At 37.3% G+C, this 19,454-nt stretch overlaps 1 protein-coding gene across 2 annotated transcripts in view; it reads left to right on the top strand.

The window, feature by feature from the left end:
* LGI1 (leucine rich glioma inactivated 1) overlaps positions 1–8,012 on the top strand; it is a 35,050-nt gene extending 27,038 nt beyond the window's left edge. For both annotated transcript variants that reach the window (XM_074830934.1, XM_074830932.1), the window contains exons 6-9: positions 1,612–1,683; positions 2,936–3,105; positions 3,530–3,694; positions 3,773–8,012. In XM_074830934.1, the coding sequence (XP_074687035.1) occupies positions 1,612–1,683; positions 2,936–3,105; positions 3,530–3,694; positions 3,773–4,590 (1,225 nt within the window). In that variant the 3' untranslated portion in view covers positions 4,591–8,012. The remainder of the gene's footprint in view (positions 1–1,611; positions 1,684–2,935; positions 3,106–3,529; positions 3,695–3,772) is intronic.
* Positions 8,013–19,454: the final 11,442 nt, after the last annotated feature.

The raw sequence follows: 19,454 nt of genomic DNA, 5'->3' as shown, positions 1-19,454 counted from the left end.
TTTTTACTAATTTACTAATTTAATGTCAAAATCTTAGTTAGGGTTGGACAATAATTTCTATACAAAACATAGAATTTTGACTGCATTTCTTTCAGAACTGTGACCATAAGTTTAACTGCATGTTTGCTTCAACTGTTACTCTCTTATTATAAACCAAATACCATGTACAGCACCATCCAGGCAAGCCAGTGTTTTCTAATATACGCTTTGTAGCAGTGGAATATAAAATGCATACTTTTCATCCAAAAATTGGCAAATGTGTAAACCTTGTGTAAATTTTTCTGTCAGTCATATTCCCATGGCAGTGGTGAACCACTGCTACTTCAAAGTACATCATCCCTTTCAATTTGCTATATAATAATAATCAAAGAATATATAGGGCATTAAACCTGCCTCAGCTTGCAAGTCTACTTAGCTTTCTCTATATGAGTTACCTGACTTCTAAGGAATTGCTCTTGAGTGTAAAATTAAGCATAAGCGAAGCACGTGATCATACACCGGTGTTAGAATCAGATGTACTTTGGAAGTGGTGAAGTCAGAATGAACTAATGGCATCATCCCATATTTACTATTCCTGATAAGGCAAACACTTAATTTTAAATGAGGCAGCAGACCTAGTATATCTGTGCCTGTTCTTGAATTTAAGGATATGCCTAAGTGGCTTTGCTTGGCTAGAGAATTTGTAGTTAATAAATAACTTTTAAGTTTACCAGCGAAAACAGAAGAGTTTCTAAGTCTTACTAGCTACAGATTCTAACTGGGATCTTAAACTAGAATGATTTAATTCCATTTTCTTTTCTTCTCATAAGTAATAAATAATTTTGTTAGTCAAAAGAGGCATAAGCTGTACCCTACAACATTATTCTTTTCCTGTCATGCCCTTAGTGACATCTTGGAGAATCCAGACCTTTGGTGGACTCACACAGACATGTTTGATTGAAATGTTATATATTGCTTGTTCAAAGTCTGCTCACATTTCCTCGTCACTTTTACAGGCTAGAATACTCACTGAATTTAAACGAGTTTTCCCAACATTAAAAATTAGGAATTGACAGCAGTTTTTTGCTGTTCTCACACATACTCACACACACACATGCACATTCCAGGAGAGAAATTTGCGCTGATCAGCAATTTCTTGTCTATTAATGCACATTTCCGAAAACTATGAGCTACACCTAAGTCCACTGGAATAAAACCGAATATTAAGATTTTCCTTCCAGAAGATATACAATGTGGGGAAATTGCAGAAATATGAACACCATGTATTGGTATCTCATACGGAAAACATCAGTAGATCCAATCATGACTGATTGTTTTAAAATAATGGTGTTGGCAAAACACCAGAGGTGATTGCACTTTTTACCTTGCTAAGTGAAGTATTGTAAATGCTGCAAAGCTGCTGAAGAGTGAGAAAGCAGAAGGAGGTATGGCATTTTAGTGGAAGAAAAAGTCACAAAGTAAATGAGCTATTCTTAAAAGCAGTCTTTTAGAACTAAGTGCTGGAGAATACCAGAGTTCTTTACCTTAAGAAAAAAATCCCACACAGTATTACACCTTGCAAAACTGTTATTTCATGAACTAGCACTGATACTGAAGTGTCTTCTTTTACAGGAGTCTCGCAAATAATAATCTCCAATCGCTTCCAAAAGACATATTCAAAGGCTTGGATTCTTTAACAAATGTGTAAGAAAGCAATTAATTAATCTATTAATTATACTAAAAATATAAAGATATTATTTTAGAGGACATTCTGAGTAACGATTCAAACTGATAGCCAGTAATGGGATCTTACTACTGGGTAGAGACTACCCAATATGGGTAGGCTTGGTTTTTGTCTTCTGTTGATGATAATTTGCTTTAGTTTTGAATATTTTATCAGTTGTGAAGATAAGTAATATTGTTTGTAGTTATGTAAGAGAGCTGCATGTTCATTAAGACTTAGTGAATACGAAGGAAGCATCCTTAGGGATGCATGAGAGAGCACGGCATGAGGGGAGGGTGGAAGATATTTAATGGAGTAACATTTCTACGTGCAAATAATTTCTGGGAAGGCTATCTTTTATCACAGAAGTATGTGTCTTAGTAAGTAGCATGTCCCATACTAAATCTAACTGCAACCAAACCAAAACATGAACTTGTTTAAATATGTTACTTAAATACCAGTACAAATACAAAATACAGATAAACAGATAAATCTCATAGTTGCTTCACTGAAATATGTCCTGTTTACAACACACCAAATTCTGGTTCACCTGATTTCAGATAATGAGCACAAAACATCCTTTGCCTGCTCCTTGTATTAACAAGGTAGTCTGGATTCATAGTGTAGAGCTGCAGTAGTAAGATGTGGAGATGGTCGGTGTATCTGGTAGCATTACCTGGCATGACTGATCATGGCCAGGTGGTTACACAGTCTGGTGCTGGCACTTGTCCGTTCCTGTACATACATCTGAAATCTGACTGAAGACAGCTGTAAAAGACTTGAACAGAACTCCTTTGCTTGTGTCTCTTAAAGCCCTAAATGAGTATATCCAAAGGAGACAGCAAATACTGACTGGCTGACCATCAGGTTACATTCATTTTGGTTTTGTTGTCTAGAATGCTCATATTGAGAAAGGGTAATCCAAAAGAAACAACCTCCTGAAATATGGGGTCAACAGTTGGTAGGCTTTTGTGTACCTGTAAACTCAGGGAAATCAGTAATTTCCTACTGACCATCAAGTTAAATTCTCCTTGATTACCTTAACATAATTAAATCTGTGTGGGTTCTGGTATATAGATTTAACTATGGGTCAGGACAAATTAAACCAGGAAGGCATCAATTGAGAATAAGCAAGAGGGCATATATTTAACAAGAGCCCAGTTTGTTGTTGTCCTGCAAAGAGGAATATATCAGCTGACTACTTATTTTCAATGCATGATTTATTTGTTGTAGAGATCTTAGAGGCAATGCATTTAATTGTGACTGCAAACTGAAGTGGTTGGTGGAATGGCTGGGCAGCACCAATGCAACAGTTGAAGACATTTACTGTGAAAGCCCACCAGAATATAAGAAGCGCAAGATCAATAGCCTCTCTCCAAAAGAATTTGATTGCATTATTACAGGTAATGTGCTTCAAATTACTTAATCTTGTTAAATTTAAGTCAAAGCTATGTATTTTTTATTCTAGGGTCCATTTTTGCAGGACGTCTGCATACTGGATGGAACTTCCACTAAAATCAGTATGAATTCTGTGGAGGTGTAAGTCTGACACTCACTTGGGAGTAGGGTCTTATACTGCGGCTTCTACTCAGACTTTAATATGCTATATAAGGATTTGGAGAACTGGGGAGAACTGGGACATAAAACAGCACCTCTTTTAATTGAGAAAGATTGACAAACAAGTTGCAGTGCTCCTTTATCAGGAAAATTGGACTAGTGATGAAATACTGTAATTTGTAATAAATTGGTATCTGTTAAGCAGATGTTTTTTCAGTACAGTATGGAAAGTATCTCTGTAATTATCATATGTTATGTGCACTTTTGCAGAATTTGAAGTTTATCAGTCCCTGCCATACCAATCTCTGTCAGTAGATACTTTCTCATATATGAATGATGAACATGTGGTTATTGCTCAGCCTTTTACCGGAAAATGCATCTTTCTTGAATGGGACCATGTAGAAGTGATGTTCAGGAATTACGACAACATTACAGGTATGAACACTGCTTGACAAATAACATTACAACAGCTGATCCAAAAAGTGGTGCTAACTCTGTCTTTTCTTTTTATAGGTACTTCAACTGTTGTGTGTAAACCTATAGTTATTGAGAGTCAGCTGTATGTCATTGTCGCACAGCTGTTTGGAGGCTCCCACATATACAAAAGAGATATTTTTGCTAATAAGTTTATAAAAATTCAAGATATTGAAATCCTTAAAATCCGAAAACCCAATGACATTGAAACTTTCAGGATTGCTGAAGACTGGTATTTTGTTGTTGCAGACAGTTCAAAGGCTGGTTTCACCACAGTTTACAAATGGAATGGGAATGGATTTTATTCCCATCAGTCTCTGCACGCCTGGTACAGAGATACTGATGTGGAGTATCTTGAAATATCTGGCAAACCACATTTAATTCTGTCAAGTAGTTCCCAAAGACCTGTAATATATCAATGGAACAAAGGAACAAATGAATTTGTTAAGCGTTTTGATATCCAAGATATGGAAGATGCATATGCAGTGAAACATTTCAAAGTGAAAGAGGATGTATACATTTGCTTAACAAGATTTATTGGGGACTCTAAAGTAATGAAATGGGGTGGTTCAGCATTTCTGGATTTACAAAGGATGCCATCCCGAGGGTCAATGGTATTCCAACCGCTTCAGATAAATAATTATCAATATGCCATTCTTGGAAGTGATTATTCTTTCACTCAAGTCTATTATTGGGATGCTGAAAAGGCAAAATTTGTGAAGTTTCAAGAATTAAACGTACAGGCACCAAGATCTTTCATACATGTCTCCATCGATAAACGAGATTTTCTCTTTGCTTCAAGTTTTAAGGGAACTACATTGATTTATAAACATGTCATAGTTGACTTAAGCGCATGACACTCATAATTCTGAGATTACGTCAGACTTTCTACCATAAGTGGACAAAATGAACTAAATGCATGATGACTCTCTTATCTTACTTCCAAATGAATGCCTTTAAAAGTTGAGATTGCTAGAACAAAGTATTACTAGTATCTTCATCTTTAATTGTCAAGTCTAGTGGTGTTGGAAGTTGCATTTTTTAACAAAAAGAAACTAAATTAACTGTTCTTTGCATCCACAATATGTAAATATGTGTGCAACTGCATCTGTTGCTATAAAGAATATTAAGATGTAATTTTCCATTTATTTATTCACCTGTTTGAAACAACTGCCAAATAAAATGTTTACATTTTGTGTCTTTCACATTCCAAATATTATTTGCAGGTGATACTTTTTATTTGTGTATATATTATACCCATAGAAAATAAACCCCAGAAGGCATTTTGCCCAGTGCAGTGTCATATTGCATGGAAGATACACAATATCGAAGATCAGGTGGGTTTTACATTTAACAAGAACTTCTTGATAAAAATACAGCATTGGACCCCAATCCTGTAAATTATCACCTGGACATGTCCTTGCATTTATGTGAATCTTCACTGATTTAAACAGGACTCCACTGAGAAAAAAGCTTTCAGTTATACAGATCCTGTTGTAGGATGGGTCTTTGTACTGTGTATAGCTGCAAGTACCTGATTTTCTAAAAATTTACAAAGAAATCAACAGAATAAAAGATGATGTAAAGGTCTGTCTCCCTCTCATGCAGAAGCAGCACAAAGTAAATCTCTGGTGTAATACTGTGGCTGTTACTGTGCTGAAAACTAGAAGCACAGGTTATTTTTCAGCTAGCATCATTTCTATATCTGAATATATCTGTTCTATTTCTGTCACACATCACCTGCATGAATTTTGTGTGTCCCTGTCAAGTTTTTCCACTGTATTCCAATTATTTAATCTTCAATGAATTTATTCATTATTCTGAATGAATCTAGTGAATGTGAAGTCATTTTTTTCCATTATCCTGCAATGAAGTTTAGTAATAACAGATACTTCTGAAATTCAGGGAACTTTGAATACAGCAGGACAAATTCAGTTGGTGTACCACATGCAACTCCAGGAAAGCTACTTATATCTATTAAATTATGCCAAGTTAGAATTTGGCATGAAAATCTGTTACAAACTCAAAATAGTTTTTTGTTTATCTAGTGCATCACTTGTGAGAAACCTATACTGCTGCTGAAGATCATTTGGTGCAGCTCAGGAAGAGAGCTCAAGTTGATTTTAGACACCTTGCACTTCACTGGAAGTTATCAAGCTTTGTGCTCCAGTGCCATCTTTAAAATATACACATGAATACTGCATATGTTTATATACATTTCTAACATTCGCAGATGTTTGGCAAATAAGACTTATCATACTATGCGTGTCAGCTAATCACACAAGCTGATTGTGCAAGCTGGCTGCTCCCCGTACTCACAGAGACCCCAAAACCAGCAGAGCATTATGGTGCTGTTGAGAGCACCTGGAGCAGAAATCATTAAGAAAAAAGACATATAATGTATATTTTAAGAAGACAGTCCTAAACAGTATGCTTCTGTAATAAAGAATAGAGGGGTTTTTATATTAAATATTACTTGAAAAAAATCCCATGTGAACAATACTACTCTAAAATTTTTCTAATGCCTTTTTATCCATAGCTAACTATGCTCTGATCAGTATTTGGCTTAATAACTACCTATTCCATAAGTATTTACAGTGTGACTAGAAAGATTTTAAACTGTTTCACAGTTGAAATTTTTTCTTAATAAATACATTTCCAAAAATCATCTTGATAAATCATCACTTGTTTGGCAGGTTTCCTTTATAAATTTTTAGCTTTTATATGAGCATGATTTCAAACCCCAGATGAACCCAAATAATATCTTTTATTATTTCTCAATGTTGGCTGCCCATCTGTGATTTCCAGCTCAGTTTGTCCATCTCTTCTTCAATCCATCCTGCATGGCAAAGGAATGAAATGGAAAGTCATGAACCAATCTCCAATCTACCAGCAAATCATGAAGTGTTTTCTACTTCATCTTGTCTTTTGTTTCAGTCTTTTACTTAAGGTCCTATTGAATTATGTGCACTGATTTTGATCTGATTTCTCCCATTATACTTGTCTACATGCACTCTCTATCAAATTATATAGATAATGGCTATGTATCCTCATTAAGGACATATTATGGACATCTGGCTGAGTTTAAGTGGAGTTGAGTAACCTTGCTAATCTGATACCAAGATTTATCTACAAACCCTATAGCCCAGTATATTGCCTCACAGTTGTACCTTGAGAAGGTTGTGTTTCATGGAATTACATTTCAGGGCCAGCCAGCTACATGCCCTGTGCTGTAGTAGTGCTATGATTGTTTTCCTGCGTTAACTTATTCTGAAATAATATGACAGACTTTTGGGAATTCACTGTTACTCCTGGGTATAAAGGAAGAATTTAAAACCCTGCAAGGGTGTGAGTCACCAGAATTTTACATTCACAATACCTGTAAAACTACCCATGGTACAGTGGAGGGTGGTAAAGGATTAATCTGCTGGGTTAATCTGCTGAAGTACGCAACTGTGTTACCAGTGTGGTTGTTCCTTCAGGAAATTTTACCTGTAGTCAAGCACTAATGATTTGGGGAGTTCTTAATGCCTATGTCATTTTTGGAAGGTCAAATAATCACTATAAAATGCTGAATCTAAATCTGTTCTCTTTTGAAAATCCCTTTCTCTAGTCAATTTATGTCAGGTGGAGATTCACAGACAATTTCTTATTGTGCAAGTATAGCACTTCATTGCACCACATAAGGAATTGGGGTATTTTTAGAACAGAACTCATAATCCTTAACGTAGCAGAGCGTAAAGGCTCATTAGGTGGCTCCCTATGCTGTTTCTTCTTAATTTCAGAGACTGGGCATTTTAACAGCTCCTCTGAGCATAAGGCCGTATTCCGTTCTGGTTCTCTGCTCAGTATTCCTTCTGGTATTAGTGGAATCCCCAGACAAAAACTAAAATGGAACTTTTAATGATATATTCATTGGTAATATTTTTAAACATTGTTTAAAAAAATCCATTTCTTTCAGCAAAGTCTATGTTACTTGTGGCTGACTAGTTGTCTTCTGCAGTTGTAATGGGTTTTCTAAACTCCCCAATCGTTTTGTTTATGAGTGAGTATGTAAAGTACTAAAAGTATTATAGAAGACAGTACTGAAGGTTATTAATGGATACTGCTGATACTTGATGCTGCTTGGTCATGTTAATGTCTAACACAGAAAAAAACTGTTAATGGAATTGTATTGTCTTCCTACAACTACATTATATTTTTGATGGAGCACAAATATAAAAGAATATACACTTCTCTACTCTGGAAGGGATATATAAAATACATCTAGAATACCTGATATTACACTATGTGTAGCTTTTTTTTCTTTGTCTATTGTAATGTCTAGGACTTGCAGGGTTTTTGTTTCTACTTATTTTCCATTGAAAAAATACTCCAAAATGCACTCTTCCTACTAAGAAGAAAATTCAGTAAGGAAAAATATCATTCTGTGAGGCAACAGAACAAACAGAAATAGGGACAAATTGTATTAGTGGTTTGGAGTTGCATTTTAATTGTAACTTCTCTTAATTATCTTATTTTTATTTTTTTAACTTTATTTGAAGGGGTGATAACAGTCATTCAAAGTACACTTGAGGATGGGAAACAATTATTAGCGTAGTTAATAATATGTGTGATATGCTTTGATATGTTCTAGTGGGAAGCTAAATGTCTAACAGCTGTATTTATGTATATGACCATTACAACATATTGTGTTAGTATTCAATGGAAAATAAAGAATATTTAAACCACAGAAGTAACAAACAGTCCTTGGACTGTTGATGAACACTACTGATAATAGCACCAAAAGAAAGCAGAGAAGTCAGCATGCCCAAAATGTTACAACTAGGGACAGAATATAAGCCCACAGCAAGTCTCGGGAGTCCAGGAGTCTTCCCTTTCAAGGAAATGTTTTCCTTACTGTGAAACACATAATGTGTTCCTCCTCAGCAGGGACCCCTGAAAATCCAGATGATCACCCAGTTCTTGCAAAATACAGCAAGAGGCTTACAAACTTAATGCACTACATCCATGATCTCAATTTGTGGCAATTTTTCCTTTTGATATCTCTCTGTTACATGAGTCTCAACAGTGGTGACACAAATGGAGCAGTAAGCAGGCTACCACCCACCGAAAGGGCAAGGGCCCTGCCAGGGCAGGACAGAAGTTAAACCAGCAGATGGCAAATGCAAACCCCAACACTCAGTTCACTCAGCTGTTAATGCCTCCCCCACTACCCAGCAGATTTTCTCTCTGATTTGTTAATACGTATTGCAAACACTTGCAGCTATCTTTCATATGCCTGCAAGCCTTCTCCTCCCATACTCACTGATCTGGAGACCTGAGCATGGTAGTAAAGCTGTGATTTAGACTCCTATTGATTAGAATGGCTAAACATATTTTTGTGGTCAGGAACTAACTGATAAATGTTGAGGTCTTGGGGAGTTCAATTCCTCAAGACCAAGCTAAGGTACACTGCCTGACTTAGTGCTAATGGCAACTTTTCTTCATTACTGATGACTCTGAATTCTAATGGCTGGCGTTACAGGCATGTCTCTGTTTATAGCTCACTTAAACAAAGTGCTCAGAGGCCAACCTAACCCTATTCCTATTCAGGAATTTTTCTGAAATGAACTACAGTTACAAAGACCTCCAGTGTGCTATACAGAAGTGGTGTTCTATTTGTGCTTTGAGACTTAGAATTTCTCCAATTAGTTATGCTAGTGTAATACTTCTGTCTGCAAGTTTGTTACAGTAGAAAGCAATTTGCCCCCAAATATGCATATTTATATTCATATAATTGTTTATTTATTCTCCAAATAAACTTAAGTGGATGATGGCAATAATTATGTTACTGTTCCCAATTTCCCATTCATCAAATCAATTTTTGAATTCTCAAAAGTTGTTTTCAACTCAGCATTACTTTATGCTTCCTACTGAATTATTTCAGTTGAAAAGGGACTTTCTGACCCATTCTCACTTCCTGCTGGAAGGCCTGGATAGCGACAGCAGTATGTTAGCAAGTTGTCAACCTGCCCAGATGGTGAATATCCAAGAATGCTGAAAGAGTTTCAGAATAAACAGGCTGATCTGCTAAGAATACACAGGCCTTCATTAAAAACCATTTATGTGCAAAAGAACTGGAAGTAACAAATATTGTGTCTATTTTTATAAAACGTTCATAGGATGATCAGCAGAGTTTCAGACCAGTAAGATCCACAGTTATATCTGGTTGAATATCTGAAATTCTAATCGAAAATGGAAGTGTAAAATTTCAGGAGAAAGTAGGTAACTAAACAAGTGGAACAGGCTGACTAGTGAAGTTCAGGGTCCAGAAATGCAAAATATTATAGATAGGAAAGAAATGCTCGCAAGGTTTAAAATTAGCTGTAAAGAAAGGCAACTTGACGTTGTTGTGAACAACTCAGCAGGACACTGATCTCAATATACACCTACAGGAAAAAGCAAATAGTGTTACAACATGTGCAGGGTAGTAGGGAGAATACAACACTACATGTTATGGCAAATCAATGCTGTTGCCTTATCTGAGATACTGCATGCAGCAGTAATGTAGCCATATCAAAAAACACACTGCAGAATGATTAAGGACTCAGAGAAATGCGAAAAAACTCCTTGGAAGTGTGGAACAAGATGACACTTGCCTTTAGCAAATACTTAGCCATAAACCAAGATACTTACCCCCCCAGATTAAACTGTGGCATTCATTGCAATAGACAGTTGTTGAGAACAAGAACATTCAGAAAACAGTCAAACATGGACAAATTACATAAAAATTGTATTTATCTTTTTTTAGTATTTAAAAGAATTTCTAATTATTAGGGAAGAGAAGTTCTTTGCACTTCTGTCAGAAGCATCTGGCTCTAGCCATTTTGGACAAGAGGACAGCCAAGCAGCTGGATAATGAATGTGCTTCAGTGTGGCATTTCCTATTTTCAGTCCCTGAGACACATTGCTCAGAAATTAGCTCAACTTTGTTGCTGATATTCACAAAATGAAATACATAAGATGTACATATGAATTAGCTGCTCAGAAGCATTTACAATACTGAAAACATGAACACCGACAAAATCTGGAAGATAGCAGCAACATATATTTCGAGGATGTCAACAATTAGAAAATTTTGGCAAACTATTTGGAAGCGCTTAAAAATGTAATTGCACAACTTTGGCTGGCTTCAGCTATGTAAGTCCTGACAGACATAGACTCCCTTGGGAAGAACAGAACTCAGTCTTTTTATAAGCTTATTATTAAGAGTTCAATATTAGCTGCAAAGTACCTTATGATTAACCAGGTAATAGTATTGTACTGTGAGGGAGTCATTTCTAAAACACAAGAATGGATTGCCAATTTTGGAAAAACAAACAACCAACCCCAAATTTCACAATTTCCAAACAACTGTGAAATTTGAAAACCCTATCCTGCTTCCTTTTGTCCCCCATATACGATAACATAATGATATTGCCCATTCAGGAAAAACATCAGTAAATATGTTGGTCCAGAGTGCAGAACAAAGGAAGAAAAAGGACAAAGCTGGAACAGAAACAATAGTTTGTGGTCAGGAAATCTGTTTGGTTTTGGACAGTTTAATTGCACCTGTGAACATCTAAATTTTCTGCTATATAGAGCATTACTGAAAACAAAACATACTTTTAATGTTTACCTTTGAAAGAATTAGCTACCTGGATTATAAACTGCAAACACCACTAAAAACCCACAGCTTTTAAATAATCCATATGGCATTAGTCCAGTCTTAAACCCTATTGCTAACTTTTCCTTAGCATTGTTATTTGAGATAACAATAACTCCTTCAAACTAAATTCACATCAAGGCTGAGACCAAGAAAAAGTATCTGGTAGAGCAGCCGCTAGGAAAGCTCTGCCTTTCTATACAGGGTTCTGGAGTACATCAAACTGCAACAGCAGTAAGATAATCATATTGTATTAGCTTGAACCTAATAGGAAATGAATGCTTGTTCCAGAATTACAACTAATTTCAGAATTTCTGTAAAGTTATTTTGAGAGCAGTGACACTATCAAAGGATCTAAGAATAAGAAAAAAGGAAGCTAATTTCAACTGCTTCTCAAAAAATCCTACTACTGGGGGGTGCTTGTGACTGCTGTCTAAAAGTGTGCCTAAATGTAACTAGGTAAAATTGCAAAATAATCAGTTAATTCAATGACATGAACTGTGAAGTGTACCTGGCAAGACTATTACAAATAAACTGTGCTACAGTGATACCACTACATACAACCAGAGCTTTCTTAAGCCAGTACATTGCAAAGTTCTGTTTCCCCATCTGAGAATACCTTGTAGCCTTCCCTGTGCTGCCCAAGGAACAGGCAGCCCTGAAGCTGCCCTTGGAAGAAGGGAACAAGCTCCATGTGTGCCTCAACAGTGACAATTTCCTTGAAGTACAGCCACAGACCGGAGGCAATCCTCCCAGAGACAAGAACAACTCAGCAGGGTCTTGAGGATGCCAGCTCTTGCATTTCAGAACATTCCCGGTTTTGCTGGAATTTCAGAGGGAGTAATCAGCTTGCGTATGTCATCAAACCCAAGCTCACTTACCATCCACTTGCTGGGAAGCCAGGAACAGATTGCAGAGGTCAGCACACTCTGCAAAAGCTTGGTCAGCCCATTCCTGAGGGGCTGCCACACTGACACTGTTAGCAGGATCTGAGCTGGCTGAGGTTACAGGGACATAAAAATAACCATTCAGAGTTAGACCAGGGCTCATGTGCTCCAACGTCCTGCCTACTTGGCCAGAAGCGATGCTTATTAAAAAACCAAAAAAGACTATGAGATGATTTCTCATGATGATTTCCCAGGATACCCTCTCAGCCTCCCGCAAGGAAGGAAAAGAAACCATGGTTCCTGCCTTATGGAAGTATTCTTGTGGACAGTAAATGCCTGGAATCGGTACATTCTGCATGCATGGCAGCACCAGGGTTTTTTCTATCATGACGAATGCCGTTCTGCATTGCAGCTCCTGGAGGTAATGAAGGAGCACCAACTTTACTTAAAAAATAATGAAAACGAAAAAGACCCCACCTGTTCTGTGACTCTGACAAATCAGAAGGGTTTTAAAACCTGTGTTGCAAGGTTTTCATTCCATAACAACAACAGTTAGGGTTGCATTTCAGATCATTCCTCTTTGAACATACTAGTACAAGCAAATTGGGAGGAGCCGACATTGCACAAGCATGTCAGAACAAAATGACAGGTACACAAGCTGAATCATGTTAGTGTTTTACATATATCATATGTTTATATAAATACAGAACATAAATATGTTTTATTTAAATAATATATCACTCGTGTATAAATATATATATATGTATGATAGAGTCCCAATACACTAATACTGATCCATCACCTGTGACAAGGTTATGTACATTGTATGTAATTTTTGTTCTGGGGAAAAGTAGAAGTCAAGGAAGAATAATCTCCCTCAAGTAAGGCATGTAAACGAATGCTTAATAATTCATAGGAGTTGCAAGTAAGGAAGTTTCCCCCTTCCTGCCCTGCAGAGCAGCCCCAGGCAGATAGCTTACAGAACAGGAAACATACTGTATAAGTGCCAAGAAATGCAGCTGATTGAAGTAATTCCTTCCCCTCCCACGAAGATAAACTATACATTCAGTCATTCCTATTGCTACAAAAAATCAGTTAAGGTGACAGTGAAAAAATATAATTGACCAAATTATCTTCTTTTAACAGCTACAAAAGCCATTATAGAACAGAACAAAACAAAACAAGCAAAAATGATCAGTGGCTACTGTGAGCAATTTCCACCTTCCTCCACTCCTCCTTGGGAGCTCTGACACTCAATGGCACTCAAGCTGTACTTCTACTATCTGATTTTTGCACTGTACTGCCTGCCAGAAAAGAAAGCTCTGGAAAATCACCACAAACTTTAAAGTTATATAATTTTTTATTTCACTTTCTCTTCTCTCCACAGTGCTGACTGCTATGAAGAAGGAGGAAAATATTTCCTCTTATCTACTACTAAATCTCTGGGTAATTTAGAAGGAGCATGTATTTCATGATTACATTATTACTAGTCAAGCATATTGCAGAATGGTAACTGATACCTGCTGCCTACTCCTGTTTTCTCTAGCTATAGTTCAAAGAATATCTGCCCTTCCCTCTTCCAAGACCTTTGGCTTTGATAGGTGTGTTGAAAAGCTTATATAGTAATCTCTGCTGTACCTAAGTGCAATTTGCACTAAATAACAGGACAAGTTCCTAGGTGATTTTCAAGAACCCCTCCAAGGAAGAGGTGGAAAAAAACAAGTAATGTTATCAAAACTGCCAAACACATTTTTTTGAAAGATCCAGAAGTTCGGATGGATTTGGGAAATAATTTTAAATGAAAAAGATGTTGGAGGCTGAAAAAGTTGAAACTACCAGAGATGCTTACCAGGAGAAGCACCTACCTAGGGCAATGTATACATAAATGCTAGCATACTCATTTCTTCTCTTCTATACATCAAATACCATCAGTGTTTGGGTTTTTTTTTTCCTGGATTCCTTTTTCATTTTCTCTGTCTTCTTTTTGTTCACTGTGCATTTCTGTATGCACTGGATAGTCTTACTCTTTATGAGTAATGAGTTCTTCACAGGGAAAAGAGCTTTAGTTAGTTTTATAGCTAATCTCATAATGTTATGCATTCCTAGCAATAGTACTGACACATCAGATCAGAAAGTACAGTAAGGAGAAAGGAACATGCCAAGGTTGCAAGCTCTTCACTGCTTAAATGGCCGCAATAAACAACTGAAAAAGGAATTATGAGAGTTACTGTGTTATAGTGAATCCATGTTCCTTTAGTATTAAAAATAAAATTATATGCACTTTCCTGGAAAATTTTTACATATAGTGAGGACTCAGATACCCTCAACCAACCAAATGAAACCAAATGCCTGAATAAAACACCACCCACACCTCTTTTGCCAGAAAGGAGATCTTTCCAAATTCAGACTTTCACATTGGTTGCTTTGCTAAGTTTATATTCAAAATATAGATTCTCCTAAAGAAGTAGAAATAGCAGCCTTGACAATGTATGTTTTATCAAGCACTGCTAGTTTGAAATGTGTAGGAATTCTGTTCTTCACTGGGTCAACAGTGTAAGTACATGCACATATATGTGTATGCACCTGAGATACACCTGAGATAGAGGCACACAGGGTGTGTAAATATACATGAACTGTTAAAAACTCTGTTCATTGAGATTGACTCAGTAAATTTTGCCTTTTTAGCATGGTATAATTGTTATGTGATTACAACAGTCTGTAAAACTTCACTGCAGTAAGACAGCAAGTGCTGCTGTTTTCTCTGAGTACCAGCACAAATACCTGAATGCCACCTGCCATCATGCTTTACAAAATTTACAGTGGTTTGGCCTGTGGCAAATACATTTATGATCAACAAACCCAGTACTACCGTTCATTTTCTTGTCTATCAGTGAGCTACTAAAGTTCACTCTATTGGTTTGCTTAGATGTTTATGTTCTTCACTGGATGCAAAATGATAGAGAAAGAAAGAGAAAGAAACAGATAGCCTTCTTATTAAGAGATTAAAATAAAAGGTTTTTTTGTCCAAGATGTATTGGAGTAACAGCCTTTTCCACATGCTTAAAGAGAACGAAACCTGACATAATATTTTTAAAGGATCACCATCTAGATTTGCATAAATTCTTCACAAGTTTATGTGAAATACAATAAAGAAAACACTCAGTGTACATGGCTTATTGCCAAGCTTGAAACTTATTTTTAATTCATTCTCCCATGAATACTAGCTACCGAGACTTGATTGCTTAGCAAGCAGTGTAGTTAAGCTATCTGAGGATAGAAGCAATGCTGCATGACCTTTATGTGACCAAAATCAGCTAAGCAGCACACCTTTAATACTGGATTGAAAGCACACTAACAAGTATAGAAGCAGAATTTGAATATTGTCCTGCTTATCTGTTATTTGCAATTCTTCAGAAGTAAAAATATAATCTTTCACTCTGAAAACCACAGAAGTTTTTTGTTACATGTACTCCTTACTTCTACTTGAATGTACTTGTGTCAATACTTCCAGTCTCCTGAACAGCAACTGCTAACAGTGCAAACTGAAAAGCGCAGTTAAAAAGAGCCCTGGGGTCTCTCCATTATATTGACCGTAATTGCAGGATTCCCTATTATTACAATGTTCTAGTCTATCTCCTATTATTATAGTACTATTCAGTACAACCACCAACTCAGGAGGAAGAAAACTGTGACACTCTGAGCACGCTCTTTGACAGAAGATTAAACACTTGTACAACAGTCATATATGTATATGTGGAAGCAATTTGTGGTGATGACAAAATTGAGTATCATACACTGTTCACCTTAACAGGGAAGCTGAAAAATATGGGTCTCTTCTAGCACATCAGATGGTTATAAACACCACATATAATTGTGTTTTTTTTTTTTTTTTTTTTTTTACTGTGAGGGTGATTGAACCCTGGAGCAGGCTGCCCAGGGAGGTGGTGCAGTCTCCATCCTTGGAGATATTCAAAACCCCAAGGGACACAGTCCTGAACTCTAGCTGACCCTGCTTTGAGCAGGGGGGTTTGGACTAGACAACTTTTCAAGGCACCAGATGTGCCCATCAACCTCAGCTATTCTGATTCCCAAACAACTCTGGGTTGACCAGAAGTTTGAATGAATGACCGGGACAATGAAAATCCTTTGTGCTGCAATAATCATCTGGTTTATGGCATTCAGGTGCAGAGGTAAATGGTTATTACAATGCACTTAAGAGTTGGATCCATTTCAGAAGCTGATAAAGTCATTCTTATCTCTTTTGTTGTTAAAACCTTTCAGAAGGAAGGGAACAAATGCAAGTTTATTATTTATTGTATTACTTCCTTTGCACTAGCCTGTATTAGTTTTAATGAATTTATTGCTAGACAACTTAAATCTCAAATTAAGATCTTAAAAGCAGTTTTACAGAATTAGCATTTTTACAGAATAAAAGCCATCAATACGGGTTGCTGGTTTGTTTTAAATCTTCTACTAGTTTAACAGCTTAGGCAGTGCACAACTGTGCTGGCACAGCTATGTTAAGATCAAACTGGGATAGATGTCACCAGGGTGTTCCACGTGCAGTGCCCAGGAATCCAGCCCGCCGTCTTTTCTGCTGGTGCTCTGCAGAGCCCTTAGTGCTGCCTTTCGGTGAGGAAGGGATAGTCCAGTTCCAGGGCTCCCTGGGTTTATATTATTCTGTTCTCACTAAACCTCCAAGAGGCAGCAGTGTTTCAAAAAGCTTATTAGGATATCTCAGCAATGGATAAAAGAAATGATGTGATTGTGGATAAAGTTCTTATAATCTCACAGAAAACTCCCACGGTTCTCCACAAAACTCATGTAATTGCTTTGTCATTTGTGCCTGTTAGAGTTTCTGAAAAGCCACTCTGAGGAGAAGGATACAGCACTTGCAGGCAGGGAGATGGAAACTGAACACCAAAGGATCCCTCACCAGACACACAGACCCAGACCGGTGACTCCTTACAGTACTTTACTAAGTACTTGTCAGGTCTGTGTCTCAACCTGCAATGAAGCAGTGACTTGTTCCTGGCATTTATAATGACAAAAACCGTCTGTCTAAATTCTGGATGAGAATGAGAATATTTCTCCTTTGAAAAGAGTAACCCAAGAAAACTCCCTGAGTGGTGACTATGCAGGAGAAAGTTGCTCCCTCTCTGCGCTTATGATATTACGGAAAATAGATAAATGCCATTCTAGCTGGTGCTGCAGTTTAATTTTGAATGGTCAAATTGCCCATGTTCACTAAAGGTTTTTCTTATGGACTCTGCATGAACAAAAGATACTATAGGAGGTCCTTACTGCTCTACTGTTGGTTGCAAGCTGGCAATGTCCTGGAGAAAGGAACAGCTAGTTCTGAGCACAGTATTACACAGACGAGGCTTAATGTGTACTTCAAAGGGCTGCAGAAAACATTGACCTGTCACATTTATGCAGCTACTTAATTTTCCAATCTAGGGCAGCGTGACTGCAAATTACATTTGCCTACTGGTTAGTTTGGGCAGCTGCAACTGCTCTGTCATTTTGGGAAGTGTTCTCCTTACTCAAAGAAGAAGGTTGTACTTTTACAAGCAGAACTTGGAAGCTGTCAAAGCTGAGACAAGCCTGGCAGTTCGACTGGGAGCAAACGGAACACTTTATGTATCTTGGCATAAACAAACACTGCCCTTGGATGTTTCCTTTCAAAGCCAGACATGGGGGGGGCATGGAGGGGGTTGTTGCAAAGTCTCTTTGAAACTCTCTACAGCACACTATTTGGCATTGTGGCACTTAAAAATTTTACTTTGGGTTTCATAGTGGCAGTATTATAAAATAAATACATAATCTGCAATTTTAACAAAGTATCTAAACAAATAGCCAGAAATTGTAAGAACTCACTAAATTTTGTTCTGTCTGTAATATGGATTAAAAGTTTTGGCTCTGGTTTTCTTCACTGAAGACTCAAGTTAGCCAGCTGCTTCTGCTGTTGCTGACTACAGAGCTAACACACCCAGTGACTGCAAAGATGGGCCTTTTTGTGGGTGCGTGTGCTCTGCAAGCCTGCTTCATGCTCACGGGCCAGGGGCTGGGCCAGGTCTTCCTCCTAGAGACCTATGGTCTTGCCACCCCAGGACGGCTGGTAAGAGGCAGAATCTCCACTGCTGCCTTTCATCAGAACTTCACTGGGGAAGGACAGCTCTAACTTCGTGTTGGCGATTCATGGAACAGTGACCTGTAAAAGCTGCCTTGGAGTACAGAGAGGTGTAAGTTTCTTGGGAAAGCAGCAGGCTGCCAGGCTTATTTGCACCTCCCTCTCTAAATTCAACCAAACTCTGAGGGACAGGGAAGTGCATCACGCAAAAGTAACTTCTTAATTAAGGGTGTCTGTCTGGGAAATTTTGCTGGCCTGATCCTCCCCTTTGTGGGACATGCAGCTGCCATTGCATCTCCACCGAAGAAAGATTTAGTAAAGCTTTCAATAGAGACTCTGTAGAGGACTGTACTGATAGGAGCTTTAATAAAAGTGGCAGCAGATATTTACTTATTTTCTGGGTTTATAGCAAGAGGAGTTCAGATAATGTAAATCTTTAGAAATAATTAATCCTTATTTCAATGCAGACTTTTAAATTGATTTTCTCTTTTTGAATACTTGATATAACACATCTAATTTTTAGTTAAGAATAATTTGTGAAATAATTCTAGTCATATTAATCAAATGCTAGCTCCGAGATAATGAAATACTTATGGCCTCTGGTGGGTTAGCATGGACTATAAAATGTGCTAAATCAGAGACAAGAAAAGCTTGAAATAGCTTTTATGAGGTAGCTTGAGGGAAAACTTGAAATTGTGTGAAATAGCTTGTATTTACCATTTAGTGCTCATTTCACTAAAGCTATAGATTACATTTCCCCTTGTTAAGAATAAACTGATTATTTTATGCAGCTAAAAGATTAGTGTGAGCATCAATCTCTGAATAGAAATTCCTCCTGATTTTAATTATTGATAACATCTCAACTTGCTCAAAAGGAAAGAATTTTAGCATTTGAAATTTATTCTGCTGCTTTTTTTCTGCACTCTTTGATGGGCAAGGAAAAGGGGCTGTTCTGTATTTCTTTGCACCAGCTCCTCTGAGTCCCCTGCCCAATGACACAGACGGCATTTTTTA

Source organism: Strix aluco, chromosome 7 (genome assembly GCF_031877795.1).
Source record: "Strix aluco isolate bStrAlu1 chromosome 7, bStrAlu1.hap1, whole genome shotgun sequence".
NCBI lineage: Eukaryota > Metazoa > Chordata > Aves > Strigiformes > Strigidae > Strix > Strix aluco.
This window is presented reverse-complemented; position numbering and strand designations above follow the sequence as displayed.